This window comes from Panthera leo, chromosome D3 (assembly GCF_018350215.1).
Source record: "Panthera leo isolate Ple1 chromosome D3, P.leo_Ple1_pat1.1, whole genome shotgun sequence".
Classification (NCBI taxonomy): Eukaryota; Metazoa; Chordata; class Mammalia; order Carnivora; family Felidae; genus Panthera; species Panthera leo.
In genome coordinates, this window is record NC_056690.1 from 18,284,695 (window position 1) to 18,302,333 (window position 17,639).

At 53.3% G+C, this 17,639-nt stretch overlaps 1 protein-coding gene across 8 annotated transcripts in view; it reads left to right on the top strand.

Annotated features, from left to right (window-relative positions):
* UBE3B (ubiquitin protein ligase E3B) overlaps positions 1–17,639 on the top strand; it is a 52,434-nt gene that overhangs the window by 24,889 nt on the left and 9,906 nt on the right. For all 8 annotated transcript variants that reach the window (XM_042911143.1, XM_042911142.1, XM_042911145.1 and 5 more), the window contains 8 exons: positions 1,298–1,416; positions 2,037–2,151; positions 3,026–3,125; positions 8,323–8,442; positions 13,031–13,207; positions 13,337–13,447; positions 15,892–16,029; positions 16,305–16,370. In XM_042911143.1, the coding sequence (XP_042767077.1) occupies positions 1,298–1,416; positions 2,037–2,151; positions 3,026–3,125; positions 8,323–8,442; positions 13,031–13,207; positions 13,337–13,447; positions 15,892–16,029; positions 16,305–16,370 (946 nt within the window). The remainder of the gene's footprint in view (positions 1–1,297; positions 1,417–2,036; positions 2,152–3,025; positions 3,126–8,322; positions 8,443–13,030; positions 13,208–13,336; positions 13,448–15,891; positions 16,030–16,304; positions 16,371–17,639) is intronic.

Below are 17,639 nucleotides of genomic sequence, written 5' to 3' on the forward strand. Positions count from 1 at the left end.
TTCCTCGCTAGGTTAGTAGTTACCTGGAAAGTTCCATAGCCAGAGTGCCAGGATGCAAATCCTGGGTGGGCCACTTCCTGAGACACCCCGGGCAAGGGGGCTCCACCTTTCCGAGCCTTTGCTTCCTCACCTACAAGCGGGAACAACAGTAGCACGTGTCTCTGGGCTCTGTGGTAAGGATTGCAGGAGATAAAGCACACAGAGTGCTTAGCACAGTCCCGGACACTTAGGAAGGGCTGCGGGCTGCGGTTCTTGTCATGATTATCGACTAACCCTAGGCGAGTTGCTTAACCACTCTGAGCTTCCTCCTTCAAAGAGTAGAAATGGTTATCAGCCATCTGATAGGGAGTACATGAGAAAAGGAAAGTCAAGTTCTCAGTGCAGTGCCTGGCTCAGAGTGGGGAATTAATAGATGTGAGTCCCAGTCAGTGCTTTTTTTTTCAGCCTATGTGTCTACTCGTGTGTTTGGTATTCTTTTAATTCCACTTTTTCCAAAGGTTGGTAAAGAATTATGAGAATGGACCCCGTCAGGCAGTTATGTTCATGGTAGAAGACATTGGGTGGGAGGGGATCAGGGACACAAGGTGACAGATTGGGTAAGAACCACGGAGAGAGGTGCTCCGTGAGCAGTTGGAGGCCAGGGCAAGGGTAAGACACCCTGAAGGGCTGGGTCTAAGACGACCCAAGAATGAGTCATGCCCTAAGATGAACGGAGCAGACTTAGGAGATTTTCAGGTAGAGCTGTATCTTAAACAATTCATTTATTCACACATTCTTTCAAACATTCGTTTTTCATTCCCTCATAAACACTTCTCAGGTACCTACTAACGGTCACTAATGGCTGCTGCAGATGCAGGGAAAGATTCTACAGCTTTTCTCAGTGGGCATACACTCTCTGTCAAGATTTCTTGATAAGCATGGATAGGCATGGATGGAGAAGGTGTCACAGTTAGATCCTTATGAATAAGGAGAATACAGAGAGAAGCTTATTGTTGTTTTCCTCTCTCTGTTGTGGTTTTAAATTTTTCACTATGGACAGTTTCAAATTAATAGAAAGCGGAGAGAAGAGTAGAAGGATCCCTCAAATGCCCATTACCAGCTTCCACACTCATCTGCACGTGGTCGCTTTTGCTTCACCTCTGTCCCCAGCTGCTCTCCCCTCCGGGTTCTCCTGAAGCACATCCTACCCATCAGAGCTTACTTCGTGAGCTTCTATTCGTCTAGTAAGAGGTACACATCTCGTCGTTCCTCCCCTTTCCTCCGTGGGAAGTTGTGAATAATTTTCCATCTGATTTAGGATCCTTGACGACATCGAAGTTTACGAAGAACAAATTTCATTCAAACTGGAAGAGCTGGTCACCATCTCCTCTTTCCTGAACTCCTTTGTGTTTAAGATGATCTGGGATGGGATTGTAGGTAAGGCGAAGATGCCAGCCGTCGTGCTGCACGCGGGGAGGCCACGGTCTGGAACATCAGCTGATGCCTAGCTTTATCGCCCATCACAACCAATTGCACAGGCACGTTTATTCACGTAATTGGAAGTTGTACTTCTCCTGTCTGCGGCCTCTTAAGATAGTAGGTGCAGATGTGGAAGTTTTACATCTCCCTTCAGGAAGTACGTGTAGGTGTGAAGGATTATTAACGATGATGATTTTGCCCCGGATCTCCCTTTGCTTCTTTGAGTCGATTTCCGTGAAAAGAGAACATGTGTCAGGGCACGCTCCAAGTCAGAGCTCACCTCCTGAAGTGCTTCCAGTTTGCTTGGTACAAAGCTCCTTAGATTAAAAAGGTCCTTTGGATCAGCTGCTAGTGGGAGGCAGACAGTGGTGATTGTGTCTGAGACGCTAGGGTCCTGCAAACAGAACGTACCCGGGGCGCCTTTTATTCTGTCGATTCCACGTGGACTCTATAGAGTGAGGGAGACAGAGACCTTGGTGGGGGCTGGTGACGTGCAGAGACAAGGCGCCATCCTCTTGGCTCCTTGCCAGCCCTGACCAGCTCTGTGTTTGCAGCTCTCCCGTTTCTTTGACCCACAGAGAACGCCAAGGGGGACACCTTGGAGCTGTTCCATTCTGTCCACGGCTGGCTGATGGTGCTGTACGAGAGGGACTGCCGGCGGCGCTTTGCCCCCGAGGACCACTGGCTGCGAAAGTGAGGAGCAGGGCCGGGCGAGCGGGTTTGTGGGGGCCAGGCTCCCCTCCGTCAGGCGGCCGGACTCGTGCTCTGGGGCCAAAGGGTCTTCATCGCTCCCTCATCCTCTGTCCCCCTGGGAGGACAGACCGCCCAGCGGTTGGTGCCTGTGAGGACGTGCTCACCCTGAGGGTGGTCAGGGCTCAGTAATGGTGACAAAGCCAGGGCATGGTTAGCAAATGGGAAGAAACTTCTTGTAGCTGAACTGAGCAGCAGGTTATGAGAGTTCAGTGGTGGTTTTTATCAACAGAACGAGCAGGATGAAAACTACAGCTGGCCTTTTGGGGGTAGGGTGGGGAGATCCACTTACAACTAAGTGTAAGATGTCTGCAGTTTTGTTTTGGTTTTGGTTTTTTTTTAGTTTGTGTATTTTAAGAGAGAGAGCAAGCAGGGGAGGGGCAAAGAGAGGGCGAGGCAGGATCCCAAGCAGGCTCTGTGCTGTAAGCACAGAGCCTGTCTCAAGGTTCGAACTCATGAACCGTGAGATCGTGACCCGAGCCGAGATCGAGCTTAACCGACGAAGCCACCCAGGTGTCCCAAGATGTCTGCCATTTTTTATAAATGACACGTTGGCTCTTACGTTGTGGCACTAGAGTGGGGTCTGGCGGAGCAGAGAGTAGGTATTTTAGGCTTTGCAGCCAGAGGCTCTCCTTTGCAAGAGCCTCAGTGTGCCATTGTGGCGAGAAGGTGGCCAGTGACGGTACGCGGTGGACGGATGTGGCCGTGTTCCGCCGAAACCTTGCTTACAGAAACGGCAGCAAGCTGGAGCTGGCCGCCCCTGCGCTAGAGAGCTGCTGTCCTATGATAACCCCAAACCCGTGCCTTTCTTCTGCAGGGACCTCAAACCTAGCGTGCTCTTCCAAGAACTGGACAAGGACAGAAGGCGGGCGCAGCTGATCCTGCAGTACGTCCCTCATGTCGTTCCCCACAAAAACGTGAGTTGCTCTCAGAGCCGGGCCCCTATGCATCTTTGTGCCCCGCCGCATGGCACCCGACTCGCCCCCTTTGCTGTAGCAGTTGGAAAGAAAGAAACAAGCTCGTTCACTCCGCAAATGTGCGCGGACAGTGGGTCTCCGTCTACATCAGGTATTAAGCCGAGTACAGAAGCTGCAGAAAGTATGCACTGGCAGTTCTAGCAGGTGGGGGGCATGTCACAGGGATGGGTGCTGGGGGAGTCCAGACAAGGGGGCCAGGCCCAGCTGGCAACAGGGGGAAGGGAGTCAGGAGAAGCTTCCAGTGGTTAAAGGCCCGGGGGGTTGAGAATACGGTGCTAATGGAGGGCCCGACGTACGGTCTGGCTGCGGAGGATATGAAGGAGAGCCAGGAAGCTGAGCGGGTTTGTAGGGGTTGGAGCTGGAAGGACCCTGCAGACCAAGGGCAGGAGCTTGCATTTTGGCCAGAGCCGTTGGAGCGTTATCAGCTTCGGGGGCCCCTGGTCAGAGCTACGCTTTAGAAGGTTCCTTCTGGCCATGGGGCGGAAGACCAGCTAGAGGCAGAGGTGTTATTGGGAGTGGAGAGACGATAGGGTCAGAACAAAGACATTCAGAGAAGGAAAGGAGGGATTCAGGTGGTGGGCGGGCTTCTGGCTTGGGCTCCTGGGCGCTTGGGGGAGTCATTCCCTGGGGTAGGGAGGGGCGCGGGCTAGAGGAGGTCAGCTTTGAACAGGCGGCACAGGCGTGCGGTGTCCGCCACTCCTCGAGGCCATCGGACAGTGGGGCTGGAGAGAGACACTGGACGTGGACAGCGCCCAAATCTGACTGCATCCATGGCCACGGACAGGGTGGTCAGGGAACCGGGCGGAGTCAGACAACCAAGGGGCCTGTTGTTAAGAGGGCCAGCATGAGGAGAGGACTCATCAGAGGAGGGAAACCAGCAGCGTGGTGTCCCGGACCCCAGAGACATGAGAGTCTCAGAAAGGGTCAGGTACGGTGGCCAGAGTGTCAGGAAATGAGGGAAGGTGCTGCCCGTGTCCCTGGTCTGTAGTGAACACTCCAGAAATGTCTGCTGGAACCCACAATGATAACTGTGCTCCTTCAGAAGAGACTCTTACGGTCTTCGTGTGCCTCTCTTTCGTTTCCTTTTTCTTTTTCTCTTTCTTTTTTTTTTAAGTTTATTTATTTTGAGAGAGAGCACAAGTAGGAGAGGAGCAGAGAGAGAGGGAGAGAGAGGATTCCAAGCAGGCCCCGCGCTGTCAGCGCAGAGCCCAACCCGGGGCTCGAACCCATGAACTGCAAGACCATGACTTGAGACGAGAGAGTCAGACGCTCAACACATGGAGCCACCCAGGCGCCCCTCCCTTTGTTTTTTCTTTTTGGACAAAAGACATTTTTAGAAAAGAGCCTAAGTCACATTTTTTGTACATTGAACCTTAGTTTTCAGAGATACATATTCCTCGCTGCTCTTTGATATTGTTTTGACCTTGATGTTAATACTCGTAGTTGCTGTTCTTTACCCTCAGGTAGTGATTTGCAAACGGATGTGGCTGTTTAAATTCTTATTGCACTTGATAGCAGAGCCTCTTAGAAATGAAGGGAACTTGTGGGGATTACTTAGCTAAACGCCTCCGTCTGGGGTGGGAGGCCTCCGACAATACACCTGACCTTGCCTCAGGTAGAAGGCCAGGAGCCTTGCAAAGCCATCCGTTGTATTGCTTTACTCTTCCCAGTGATGGGACGGTCTTCCTCACCTTAACCTGATTTACTTCTGTGTAACTTACTCTCTGGTCCTTGAACAGCCACTCTAAGTGGAATCTCCAAATCTTCTGAGATGTGCAGACAACTCTCGTTTGCTTTCTGGTCTTCTCTGTGCCACAGGTAGCATCCTTCCCCTCCCCCCAGCTACTCCTTGGGGAAGTGGCTTCCAGCCGCCCATCCCCTGGGCCTCGTCCAGTTTGGGGCAGTCTAACTGAAAACGCAGCACCCTGCCCTGGCCCCGCATGTCCGTGAGGTCAGCCCTGGACCATAGCATTCCCATCCCTTGTAGTCTGGGATTGCCGCTCCATGTGTCTGCAGGTCACAGGCGCTCTGCTGGGGTGACCCTGGGTTGTCACAGGGCATTTTAGGTTTTTGAGAAGAGCACAGTGAGATCCTTTGGACACCATGTGGAGCACCAGCCCGAGCTCACGATTTCAACGCTCCTTTCGAGGATGCCACTACGCTGGGTTTTAAAAACAAAACTCAGTTTTCGTTTCAACGTGCATGTATTTTTAAAATACGAAGCTCTTAGCACATAAATACTTACCGAGTGGCTAGGACCCTCGCTACCTCGTAGATGGCACTGTAAGTATTTCTTTTGACCTAGGAGTGCCGTGAAAGTCATTACTGAGTCTGGGGGTACTGAGGACAAGAAGCCTGAGAACTTCTGAGATTAGTTGGCATGTCTTGGGGACCAGGCTATAATCTAATCCTCACTGTGTGTTTTTTCTTTGGGAATTGGGGAATTGTGCTTAAGATTGCCATCCAAGCTTTTTGTCCTTGGTTCAGGAACTTTTTCTCCTCTCATGGGGACCCTTCCCAATCCCCTGGCACCTGTCCTGACCCTTTTATGGCCCCAGCAGGTACAGGAGGGCATCTGACGCTCAGTATGTCATAGCAGCGAGGCACTGTCCCCTCCTGGGGGGCATGTACTGCCCTCTCTTGCTGGCATGTTCTTGCCAGAGCGCACAGGGGGGTTATAGTCTCTCCAGGCCTGCCCGCAATCTTGCGCCTGTCATTATGGCGTCTGCCCTAAACGCCAGAACTCTCCCTGTTCTTGATCTCATTCATGTGGGTGGCCCACAAAGCTGTTCCTGCTTCTCTCAAAGTTTGTAAAGGCCTCGGCTCGGCCTCGTTCACACACGCAGCACTTTCTTCTCTGCACTCTCTTACATTGCTTTTACGCTTTTACGTGCAGTGCATCCTCGGACTGGGATTTGAGACCTTCTCTTTTGTTCTGGCCTGGAAGGCCTGGTGCCACACGGGGTGGGCAGTGGCTCTGTGGTGTGGTGGCCCGTGTGTGAGTCCCGGGTTTGACTGTGGCCCCTGTGTCCACCAGCTGTGTGACCTTGGGTGAGTCAGTGTCTTCATCTGCAAAATGGAGACAAGGACCCTTTCTCAGATGTCTGCTGCCGTCGTGAGGCCTCTCATACCATCGAGAGCTGCGTACCGTTGCCCCAAACCCCCTTCATGCCCCGTGGAGACCAGAGCCCCACACAGTCTTTCCTTGACTCCTGCCATTCTCACGGCCACCTCTGCACTTTTAGTTCTGTGTGGGCAGTCTCTGCCCCATATGGGATTAACCCAGGTGGGAAACTCTTCTTTTAAAATTTTTTTAAAATGATTATTTGTTCATTTTGAGCGAGAGAGAGGCACACACATACGAGTGGAGGGAGGGGCAGACGGAGACGGAAAGAGAAGATCCCGCGCAGGCTCCACACTGTCAGCTCAGGGCCCGACCACAAGGTCATGATCTGAGGTTAAGTCAAGAGTCAGATGCTTAACCGACCGAGCCACCCAGGTGCCCTGGGAAGCTTTTCTTCTGCCTCGTGTTCAGGTCATGCTAAAGATTTGGGGTGAGAGCAAACAGTCGTGCCTCACGGCCCCACACAAGTTAAAGACCTGTTCTGGAAGTCTCAACTCCCCCTGCACAGACGAGACACATGCCAGTGCCCTTCGTCCCCGTCACAGCCTCCCTCACTGTGGCTCCGTCTATCCTTCCTTTCCATGTTGTCCCGGAACCCTGATACTATCCAGAGCACTTCAGTCCTTGTTTCTAGGCTGGTGAACCAGCCACCTCAAGCGGCTCCCCTGAGAAGTAACCCCTCTGCCAGATACATTCCTCCTCCTCCTCGGGAAGCCGTTGGCAATCACTTTTCCTGCTGCAGCCGTGTGTTAACTTCGTAGTCAATGAAATGATCAAACGTAAACACACTAGCCTCTCCTGTATATAGTTAGCTCTTGTTTCCATCGTTGTTGTTAACCATTCTGACTGTTCTTATTTGTATTTAACAAATCCTTTGACATTTGAGGGGATTCCCATTTTTAAACAAAATCAGCAGTGATTGGGTTTATTTCTTCATTCAGCAGACATTATCAGAGTGCTTTTACAGCAGTAATTCTCAACCCCAGGATGGGGCCAAGGGTTGTGCTCTCCTGAAAGGGGCTTATCAGAATCTTGACCATGGGAGAGAGGGTTCTTCTCTAACAGTAACTGAGAAATATTACCGGCGGGGGTGGGGGGGGGGGGGGAAGGACCTTTATTCTGTGGGATCATTTTTTGAAATTTCTGACAGTGAAAAAAATTATCTTTGAAATGTTTCTCTTTTTTAACTCCTAACGTTGATTTCCTTTAAAGCAGGCATAGGTATATAAAGCAGCCTCTGTAACCTGTTCTACCACCAGGTTTTTACAGTGGCTTATGGACTGAATGAGAATGATTTTCTCTGAGACCATTGTTTTGTTTTGTTTTGTTTTTTATTTTTTTTAATGTTTATTTATTTTTGAGAGAGAGAGTGAGACAGAGTGTGAGCGGGGGAGGGTCAGAGAGAGGGAGACACAGAATCGGAAGCAGGCTCCAGCCTCTGAGCTGTCAGCACAGAGCCTGATACAGGGCTCGAGCTCATGGACCACGAGATCATGACCTGAGCTGAAGTTGGACGCCCAACCGACTGAGCCAGCCAGGCACCCCATTTTTTTTAAAGCTTATTTATTTTTGAGAGAGAGATAGCACGAGTGGTGGAGAGGCAGAGAGAGAGAGAGAGACTCCCAAAAACACTCCACACTGTGCAGAGCCCATTGTGCGGCTCAAACCCATGAACTGTGAGATCATGACCCAAGCCGAAGTCGGATGCTTAACTGAATGAGCCACCCAGGCATCCCGGCTTCCAGACTATTTTTAACCGGACTGTGGCTGCAGCCAGACCACTCTTTCTGGGGCCTTTCTTCCTTGGCATGTACTCAGCTAGATTTCTAATTCCCAAGGTTGTTTTTGGGAACGTCTCCTGTTCTCCCCAGACACTTCTGACCCGTAGCATCTATCAGAGCGTCCCGTTGTGGTGGCCTCTCGCGTGACTTGTTTCGTTAGTCCTGTACAGCGTGTCTTTAGGGAATCATCCGTTGTTGACCCAGTTCCCGGTCTCACCTTTGCTCATTTCAGAGAGTTCTCCTGTTCCGAAACATGGTTACCAAGGAGAAGGAGAAACTGGGGCTCGTGGAAACCAGCTCAGCCTCTCCCCACGTCACCCACATCACAATCCGACGGTCCCGCATGTTGGAGGTGAGAAGCCCATCACAAAAAGGTGTACTCTGTGAGACGGGGGGTTTTTAATGGACGATCTATTGCCTGTGAACTGTCCTTGTCACCCCCTGGTCTGATGACCCCGAAATCGAGACTTAGGGAGCGGAATGGGGCCATGTGTCCTGGGATCTGCTCTGAAGGGCCGCTTGATTAAACATGTCCTCGGTGTCGGGAACCCGCAGTGCAGTGTTTCCCTTCCTGTTCCCCATGCGGGTCCCCCGGGCTGGAACATTGAGCACTGTGCCCCTTTGCGCAGGAAGTGCCACGTGCAGGCATTCTCGTGTCTGTGCAAACTCCATTCGTCCTGGCAGGCACTTTGCCCAGACTCCCAACTGTGAATGTGGAGGCTGGAGCGTAGGTAGTAAGTTTACTGAGCCATACTGGGAAGTGCATGTATTCTAGAGCTAGGAGTTCTTGGTAGACATGAACTTGGGAGGAACAACTGAAGTGGCTCACCTCAGCCAACCCAGGGTCCACAGTTGCTGCTATGTGGCAGCTTCATGTGTGCCAGAAATTGGTGCCTGTCCTCAGAACACGTCGCCTCTATATGTCAGAAAATTGTAAGAATATATTGATTCTGTTGGAACAAGACACCAACTACCGTCTGCCGGAACGTTGTTACAATAAACGTATGTAACTGCGAGGTCTGCGTTGTGTGTGCCGTACCCTCCCCCAGGGTTGTGCAGTGCGGAACCTGCCCAAACGTGCGGATCCCACCAGCGGTGGTAGAATTGGTGACTGAGTCCCAAGCCCACATTCCTGGAAGAGGCTGGGCTGGGTTTATTTGCCCACGCTTGCTCTTCAGACCTTTTATCTCGCTTCAGCCACGTTTCCTCATTAGCCTGTTCCGCAGCGGAGGGCAGTCGCGGGATCTCAGGACAGCGCGTGGCCACGTAGCCGGCCACCGGCCAGCGGCCACGGCAGCAGCCCTTCCTCCCGACACATTTTCATTTTCTCCCTTGGGGGATTCACGCTCCTTCCTGGAGAGCTGCTTTCAGTTCCCCCCCCCGGCCACCGGTGACTGACACTGGGGTCTGCTGGGGAAAGGCACCATGTGGTAACCAGGTGACGGTTTTGACATTCTTGAAAGTAGAGGTAAGAAATGTGAGTGCCTACAGGGACCCTGCTGGTCGTGGGAATGGGTGAAGCCGGCCGAGTGTGTCCACGCAGGAGCATCTTGTTTGCATGCTGAACGACAGGAATCTTCTTCACTTCCCTGGCTCCCCCCACCCTGCGCTCTCTGAAACACGGCCCGCAGTTTAGGTCACTACTAAAGAAAAAGGACCCCACGAGCGAGTGGATAAATGACACCTGGCGTCCAGCCTCATTGTTCTCGAGCAGTAGAGAGGGGTGGGCAGGTGGGGACCACGTGCCCCCTAAAAGAGACCGCCTCCACCCAGTTCCACCTGACTACTTCTGTGTGGGGATTTTGGCTTCACTATGCTCTGGGTTTTGAGAGGCCAAAATGCGGGGTTTTGTGTGAGATCCCCAGAGCTTTTACGTTGGGAGCTAATGGAATTTGGTAATGTGCCCGGAAGGTTAGATAACACCGGTCTTCCCGGCAAATTCACCCTGCGGGCCACCAGTTTGCCAGCTTTGCTTTGACTCCAAGAAGAGAAAGACCGAGTGGGTTTGGAAACTCCCTCCTGCAGCACTTTCTTCGGTCAGACCTGCACGCTCCTCCCCCGTCCCTTAACATCTTCGGTCCCACTCAGATGCGGCCAGCCCTGACGTGTCACTTCCTGACAGTCGGGAAGTCTGGGGTGCTAGAGACTGGTGCGCCCTGAGAATGACGGAATCCCCAACTCCCTCAAGCGTCCTTGCGTATGGGAGAGTCCCCTGACGTCCCCGTTACCCTGGGCCTGCTTGCTCCAACACAGCCTCCGGGGATGTCCGAGGAGGGATGTCTTTCTTAGGCTTTAGGCCAAGCCCGCTTTCCTTTCCATATTCCATTAGAGTCTATCTCGTCATGAACCTGATTACTGTTGTTCATATCGAATTGGGAAGGGGAGAGGGTCATATATTCAGTCACTCTAGTCATTCTCCTTCTGTGGTGGTTTGGTGGTTAGAACAGAGGCGCGCAGTGGCCTTTGCTGGATTTGGACACAAGGGGGCATCACAAAGCCGATATTAGCCGCTCCTGGGATATCCCGGGCTTTTATTCGGTTCCCTCTTCTGTGGTGTGTACTGAAGGTGCTGGTGTTAGTTAGCCTGAAGTTTTGCAGGAAGGTGTCCCCTCACAGAGGGTGAACGGGGCCGGGACCCTAGCATCTGAGAACCAGGAGGAACCTTGGCCATATTCTGCCCGGCCCTGTCCCCTCACTCTGTCAAAGGCAGAACTGAGGCCAGAGAAGTTACGATTCACAGTCGGCTTCATTCAGGTGTCAGTGGGAGAGCCGCGCCTGGGAGCCAGCTCTCGTCCCAGGTCAGGGTCTTTGAGTTGCAGTAGAGAAGAGGAACGCCCTCCTCCGACCCACCTCCCGGAAGGAAGGACAGACGCAGGTTGAATCCTCGTGTGATGCCGCCAGTGCCCGGAGGATGTGGGGTGCAGCAGGCAGTCAGGAGGCAGCTGGCAAATTCCTCTCTCTAGCCCTTCAGAGAAAAGGCCAACGTGGGGCGGGGCTGGTGAAGAAAAACTGAGGGGCGCCTGGGTGGCTCAGTCGGTTAAGTGTCCGACTCTTGATTTCAGCCAGGTCATGATCTCGTGGTTTGTGAGATCGAGCCCCGAGTCAGCTGACAGCACAGAGCCTGCTTGGGATTCTCTCCCTCTCTCTCTCTGCCCCTCGCACCCCACCCCTCTCAATCAATCAATCAATAATAAATGAAAAATGAAAAATAAATAAGATTTGACTCCAGCGAGCATTCCTTAAGTACTTGCCCTGTGTTCAGCCATGTGCTAAGTGCTTGCCCAGGACACCATCTCGTTTAACCGGCATGATACCGACACCCCTCCTAATGGGAAGTAAAGCTAGGAGGCATCATTTCAAAGCAGAATGGAGGAAATCCTGCAAGCAAGCAAGAAGATGTTGGAATTCTCCACCCATCCCCGACTGTGCCAAGATGGTGATCTCAAATGGAGACACGTGGTTTAAAGGCTGCCGCTGGCGCTGCACAGTGACTTCTGTTTCCCACTTCTTTCCATCTAACTTCATGGTTTTCAGACTTCCACATGCATACAGGATACTTCACGGGCCTGTGCACCCGAAACCGTGGTCCTCTGCCTTCCAAAGACACTCAGAGGTAGTTATTACTGGCTCACTAACTTGGGACCCTCACCCCAGAATAAGATCGGGAGCCACCATGGGACAGTCCTTTGCATCACCAGAGGAACGTGATCAGCAGGAAGGTGGCAAGAGTTTCCCAAAGCAGGTCTTACTGTTCTGGCCTCGTGTGCTTTGTGACAAGGGACCAGACTGGCAGACAGGTGGATGCCATAGAGATGATCTGTCTCGTGTTAGCAGAACGTCTCACGGCACTGCAGTCATGCCTGAGAGGGAGACCCGTGGGGCGGCCTCCGTAGGGATATTGCAGTTGATTTGCACCTTCTGCGACAGGATCTAAAGAGCTCACTTTCTCCCCTATGACGGCTTCTCCCTCATGACGGGGCGGCTCATGTTGGATCAGAAGACTCCTCCCTGGCCGCTGTCCTGTCCAGCACTATTTCTGACAGTCACTGCTCTGAAACGAACACCTGAGCGGCCAGCTTATCAGTGTCCACGTGCGAGGAACCTAGGAGACCTTGACAGATTAGAATCAAGAGACAGACTAAACAAGATGATTACAAGAACTCTAAAGTCAGTCGTGTCCTCGGGTACTAGATGGCTGCATGCCTCGAGGGCTGGCTGCAGGCTTCTCCTCCCCCCTGCCCCTGCCTGTGGGCCCAGCATCACTCATTCCTGCACCCTTGACTCACTCCTGCACCCTTGTCCCCTCCTTCCAGCTGCTGTGCCATCAACAACGATATTTCTGAGAAAGCCAGTCATGTCGTCCCCCGTCCCCCCCCCCCCCCCCAGCCTGGACTCTTCTCTGGCTCCCTAGTGCCCTCAGGCACTAAATTCCTCAGACTGACTCACCAGGCCTTTCCTGATCTGGGGAAAGATACCAGGAGTTGAGCAGTGGGGGGTACTTACTTTTCTCACCTTGTGGTGATCTATGAGTCTCACTGATTTTTACGGTGAGCTAAATAAGCTACTCTTTGCATTAAAATAGAGGGTAGGATCTTGTCCCAGTTTCTTCCATCCTTTGTGCGGATGAGATGGGATGGCCGAGAGCTTGTCGACTCACCTTGCCTGGTTTCCCTGTCTTGGTGCTCTGCATCGTCTCAGAGGCAGCCTCCCCTTGCCACACAGCAGTGGCGTCACATCCCCAAAATGAGTTTTCCTTTTAACAGGCTCTTGTACAAGCAGGTGAGAACTGCTCATCCCCCCCCTGCCCTGCACCCTGCGTCCTAACTGTTTAGCAATTATGCCGGGAAGGATTCACACGGGAGCAGGAGCCTTGGGGAGGCAGCCCTGAGTTACGCAGAAGTCCTCCCGCTCCTGATGGGCTGCAACTCTGCTCTCGGCAGGATGGCTACGAGCAGCTCCGGCAGCTGTCCCAGCACGCCATGAAGGGCGTGATCCGTGTGAAGTTCGTCAATGACCTCGGGGTGGATGAGGCCGGCATTGACCAGGATGGTGTTTTCAAGGAGTTCCTGGAGGAAATCATCAAGAGGGTGTTCGACCCGGCACTCAATCTGTTCAAGGTATTTAAGGGGAGCGGGAGCGGGGCTAACAGCAGTCAGGTTCTCGGTGACAAATGAGAAGCGAAGGGCTGGGCTTGCTCTTTACAAGGCATTTAACCTCCCTGCCTCTCTCTCCGTTCTTCTTCACAGACAACCAGCGGGGACGAGAGGCTGTACCCTTCACCCACGTCCTACATTCATGAGAACTATCTACAGCTCTTCGAGTTTGTGGGCAAGATGCTGGGGAAGGCTGTGTATGAGGTAGGCATGTTCAGGAGCATCACCCCGGAAGGGAAAATGAGATGTTAGAATCCCCGTGGACTTCGTGCGCGTTTTGGTGACCGGCCACGTAAAGGACCTGTCGTTAGGATGGAGTCCAGGAAACAGGACAGGACCCAAGATTACTGGACAGAAACACTTGGTGCTTTCTACACGTTATGCCATTTCATCCTCTCGCCAGTGCTGTGGTGTGGCTGCTGCTGTCCCATTTACCTGCAGGTGACAGAACTGAGGCTTTGAGACACTTGTCCAGAGTCTCAGTGGTAGTTAATCCGTAGAATCCAACTTCAAACCCAGGTTGGCCTGGTCCCTCCTGGTCCCCAGGAGGGCAGCATTTTGTGGGGTGTGATAGTTGTTACGGCTCTTTTTAAATTTAAATCTTTTGTTATTGGAGTGAGTGCTTCAGAGCCAGCCACAGGGTCAGAGCCAGCCACAGGGGTCCGGGTGTTGCCTACAGAAGGCAAGGAAGGCAGGGCCTTCCAGAGCCCACAGCTCCTGGTTGAGACCGGTCTTCCCTGGCCAGCTGTGTGACTGCACCTGCAAGTTGCTTTGCTTTTATTTCCCTTTTCTTTTTTCTTTCTTTTTTTTTTTTTTTTTTTTTAGAGAGGGAGTAGGAGCAGGAGAGAGGGGAAAAGAGAGAGAGAGGGGGAGAGAGAGAGAGGATATCTTAGGCTCCACGCTCGATTCAGGGCTCAACCCCATGACCCTGGGATCATGACTTGAGCCGATATCAAGAGTCAAACGCGCAACCGACTGAGCCACCCAGGTGCCCCTGCTTTTATTTCTCTAGGCCCTTGTTCGCGTCAGAAAAAGTAGGGATAACAAAAGCTACGTTATCGGCTTGCTGTAGATGGTAAATGAGCTAATACAGGTAAAACACCTGTGGTGCCTGGCTCCTCGGTCTCATGGGGTCAGGGTGGTGTGGACTTGTGCAGACTCCAGGTGAGGCCCACGCAACTCCTGGTCCCTGTCCGCCATGAGCCAAGCCAGGTGGCACTTGGGTCCCGCCCTTAGGGTCCGGCTCCCCAGGCAGGAAGTAAAGCTGCCGTGGGAGCTCGTGGGCTGCCGCTCTCGTGGCCTTCACGGTGGGCTCCAGAGATGCCTGAGCAGCTCTCCCCTCTCACCGCATCACAGACCCCAGGGAAGCCAGGCTGCCCTCCGAAGCAGAGCCGGGGGCTGGGGCAGATGGAGGGAGAGAGGCCCTGTGGCCGAGCATACTTATTCTCTGTGTAAATGGCCTCCGTCCACGGCCTCGGTCCCTGGCCGTGGTGCGGTTAGGTGCTCTGTCTGCGTCCCTGCCCAAGCTCCCTCAGGCTGCCTCCTGCCCTGGGCTGGTTGGGGGTCCTGGGCTCCTTTTCTGTGCTTCTGTTTCCACCATTTCTCGGGTGATTCCCATGTAAAGAAGAAATCCCGTGAGGATGTACTTGGCCATATGCCATGTTTCTCCTTTAAACACGAGGCGCCAGAAGAGTTGGGCCCGCTGAGAAGCGTGCCTTCGTCATTCTGGGAATGTGCTCCCTGTTCCCTGGACCCAGTGTCTGTCTCCTCCCCCAGCAGTAACAGCACAGGGAGAAATTGAGACATGCTGGGTCTGTGTGAGGGGCAGTGTGTATTAACTCACGTTAACTCACTCAGCCCTCTGAGTCAGGCCATCATTGACTCTGTCCCTTTTAAATCTCTGTGATCCACCGTCTTCTCTCCACCTAGAATAATCTGTCCATTTTCCTCAGTGTAATGCATGTTTCCTTGCTGTATCCCCACCTCCTATTTTCCTCCTCCGGCGCCTTCCCCATTTCAAGTGCAAACCTGCTTAGAGCCCTCCTGGGGCTCCCTGCTGCCCTCGGGATAGAGTCCAGACTCCGGGAAGCTCCAGAGACCTCTCCTGATCTGGCCCTGCCTCCTCTCTGGCCTCACCCCTCACCTTTCCAACCCCGAACACTGTGCTGTGGCCAGAGAGCTCTGTGTCCCCTTCCTAGAACACACCTGTGGGCCTTGTGCTCCTTAGGTCTAGCTTAGATAGGTCTTTCTCCTGGAGGCTTCCCCTGCCCTGCCTCCAGGTGAGAGCCTGTGCTCCCCGTTCCTTTCCAGCCTGCTCATTTAATCCTTAAAATGGCGAGGATATGCTGGGCCCCGTTTACAGATGAGAGAGCCGATGTCCTCACAGCCAGGCAGCTGGGCAGCTGGGATTTGATCCCCGGGCTCTGCAGCTCCAAAGCCTGTGCCCTTACCTGCTGTGCTGTGACGTCCCCCAGAGGCACTTGATCCAGGTGGCGGGAGGTACTGGTCTCCACCGGGCAAGTTTAGGCAGCAGCTAGAGATCTCACTGCTGCCCTTGGAGCCCCTCCGCAGCCCAGGCCAGCCCGACGAGGTCACCGAGATGGAATCCCGTGGGGCAGACAGGCAAGCTTCTGTCTTTCCTCTCACAGGGAATTGTGGTGGACGTGCCCTTCGCCTCCTTCTTCCTGAGCCAGCTGCTCGGGCACCACCACAGTGTCTTCTATAGCTCCGTGGACGAGCTTCCTTCACTGGACTCAGAGTTCTACAAAAACCTCACTTCTATTAAGGTCAGTGTGGCACGGCAGAAGGCCTGGCTGCAGGCCAGTGCAAACGCAGTGAAGTGAAGGCCTCGGGGCTCTCGGGTGGTGGAAGGCAGTTTCCTACTGTGGGACAGGGGCTTTTCTGCAGCCACCACAGGCCCCCGCGTCCCCTTCTGGCGCTTCTACCCCCTTCCTCGCGGTGAGGAGCCTTTCCCTTTGTTTCAGTAGGAGGGAAAGTATTAAGACCTTCGAGGACCTAGCCCTCCTGGGTCCCAACACTTGCCCCTTCTCTGTTGCATTAGCGTTACGAAGGGGACATCGCTGACCTGGGCCTGACTCTGTCGTACGATGAGGACGTCATGGGTCAGGTAGGTCGGCCTCTAGGGCTGAGCAATTCTTCGCCGCCCTCCACCGGCTTCCTGAGACCTCCCCGACACTTAGTGTTTCCCCCAGGAGGAGGTCCACAAACCACAGCTGTCTGTCCTCGTCACCGGTTCCCTCGCCCATCCCCCTTCTCCCTCCTAGCCAGCAAGGAGGGCTCTCCCTTTTCCGATCCCAGTTGACCTGGCCTTTGCCTGCCTGGCCCTCGGAGAGCTCCCCACGGAGACCCTGCTTTGCTTAGCTCGCACTCTGGGCCATTCCTGATGGAAGCTCTAATTCCCCGTTGGTAACATTGCTTTTTGTTACCATGGTGAGGATTAGCTGTCACACACAGAGTCTTGTGACTTGAAGAGGGGAAGAAGCCACCCGAGAGGAAGTGCCTCGGACAGAATCCAGTCCTTGCTCGTGCTCGTCATTAAGAGCAGGGCAGGAAGAAAAGACCCTTGAAACTGCACCAGCAGAGGAGTTTGCTCCCAGAGTTTTCCTTTTGGCTTTTTCCCTCAGCGCCCTCTAGTTACATCCCAGTGAACACCTGCGTGAGCCTAGACCAGGAGCTTCGTGGTGCTGAGCTGGCTTCTTGGAGCCATACCTGCATCACCTCAGGGAGGTCACTCAGTCTCGCCAAGCCCCACTTCCCTTATCTCACAAAAGTGCGTTCTTGAACGTGAGTCCTGGCTGGGACCAGCGTCACTCGGTAAACACCTCCAGGCCCCACCCTCCGAAGAGCCTCCCCCACCACCACCCCCAGCACACTGGCCTGTGAGGGAGAAACCTAGTGAGCTGTGCTGACCTCTGCCCTCCCCAGCTCGCTGGGTCTCAGAACTCTTCCTGGGGGAGAGAGAGCCATTCTCCAAGTGGTAGCCCACAGACGTGGTGTTCCATGGAGCCCCTTCTGGGAAACACGAGGCTGAGTGATTGCCAGAGGCCCTTCAGCTTTAAAATCCTCTGGTTGCCCCGAGGTGTTGGCAGCAGTGGGACTAGGGGTCCACGGTTGTTCCTTTCTTCATCATTAGAGACCTAGGGTATTATGTTAATAGAATTTCTGTTAAAATCAGCTTTCAAATCATGCGTTCTTTGATTTTTAAGTGACCCCAGAAGTTCTCGAGGTTGAGGAAAACAGTCGATTCTATGGATTTCAAATCTGTAATCAGACTTTGAACACTCCTCCTGTCAGTTTTTCTCCTGATGGTAAAAATAATGCAAACTGCAAACCACAAATTCAGCTATAATGCGAGCACAAAAATGGAAATGAAACC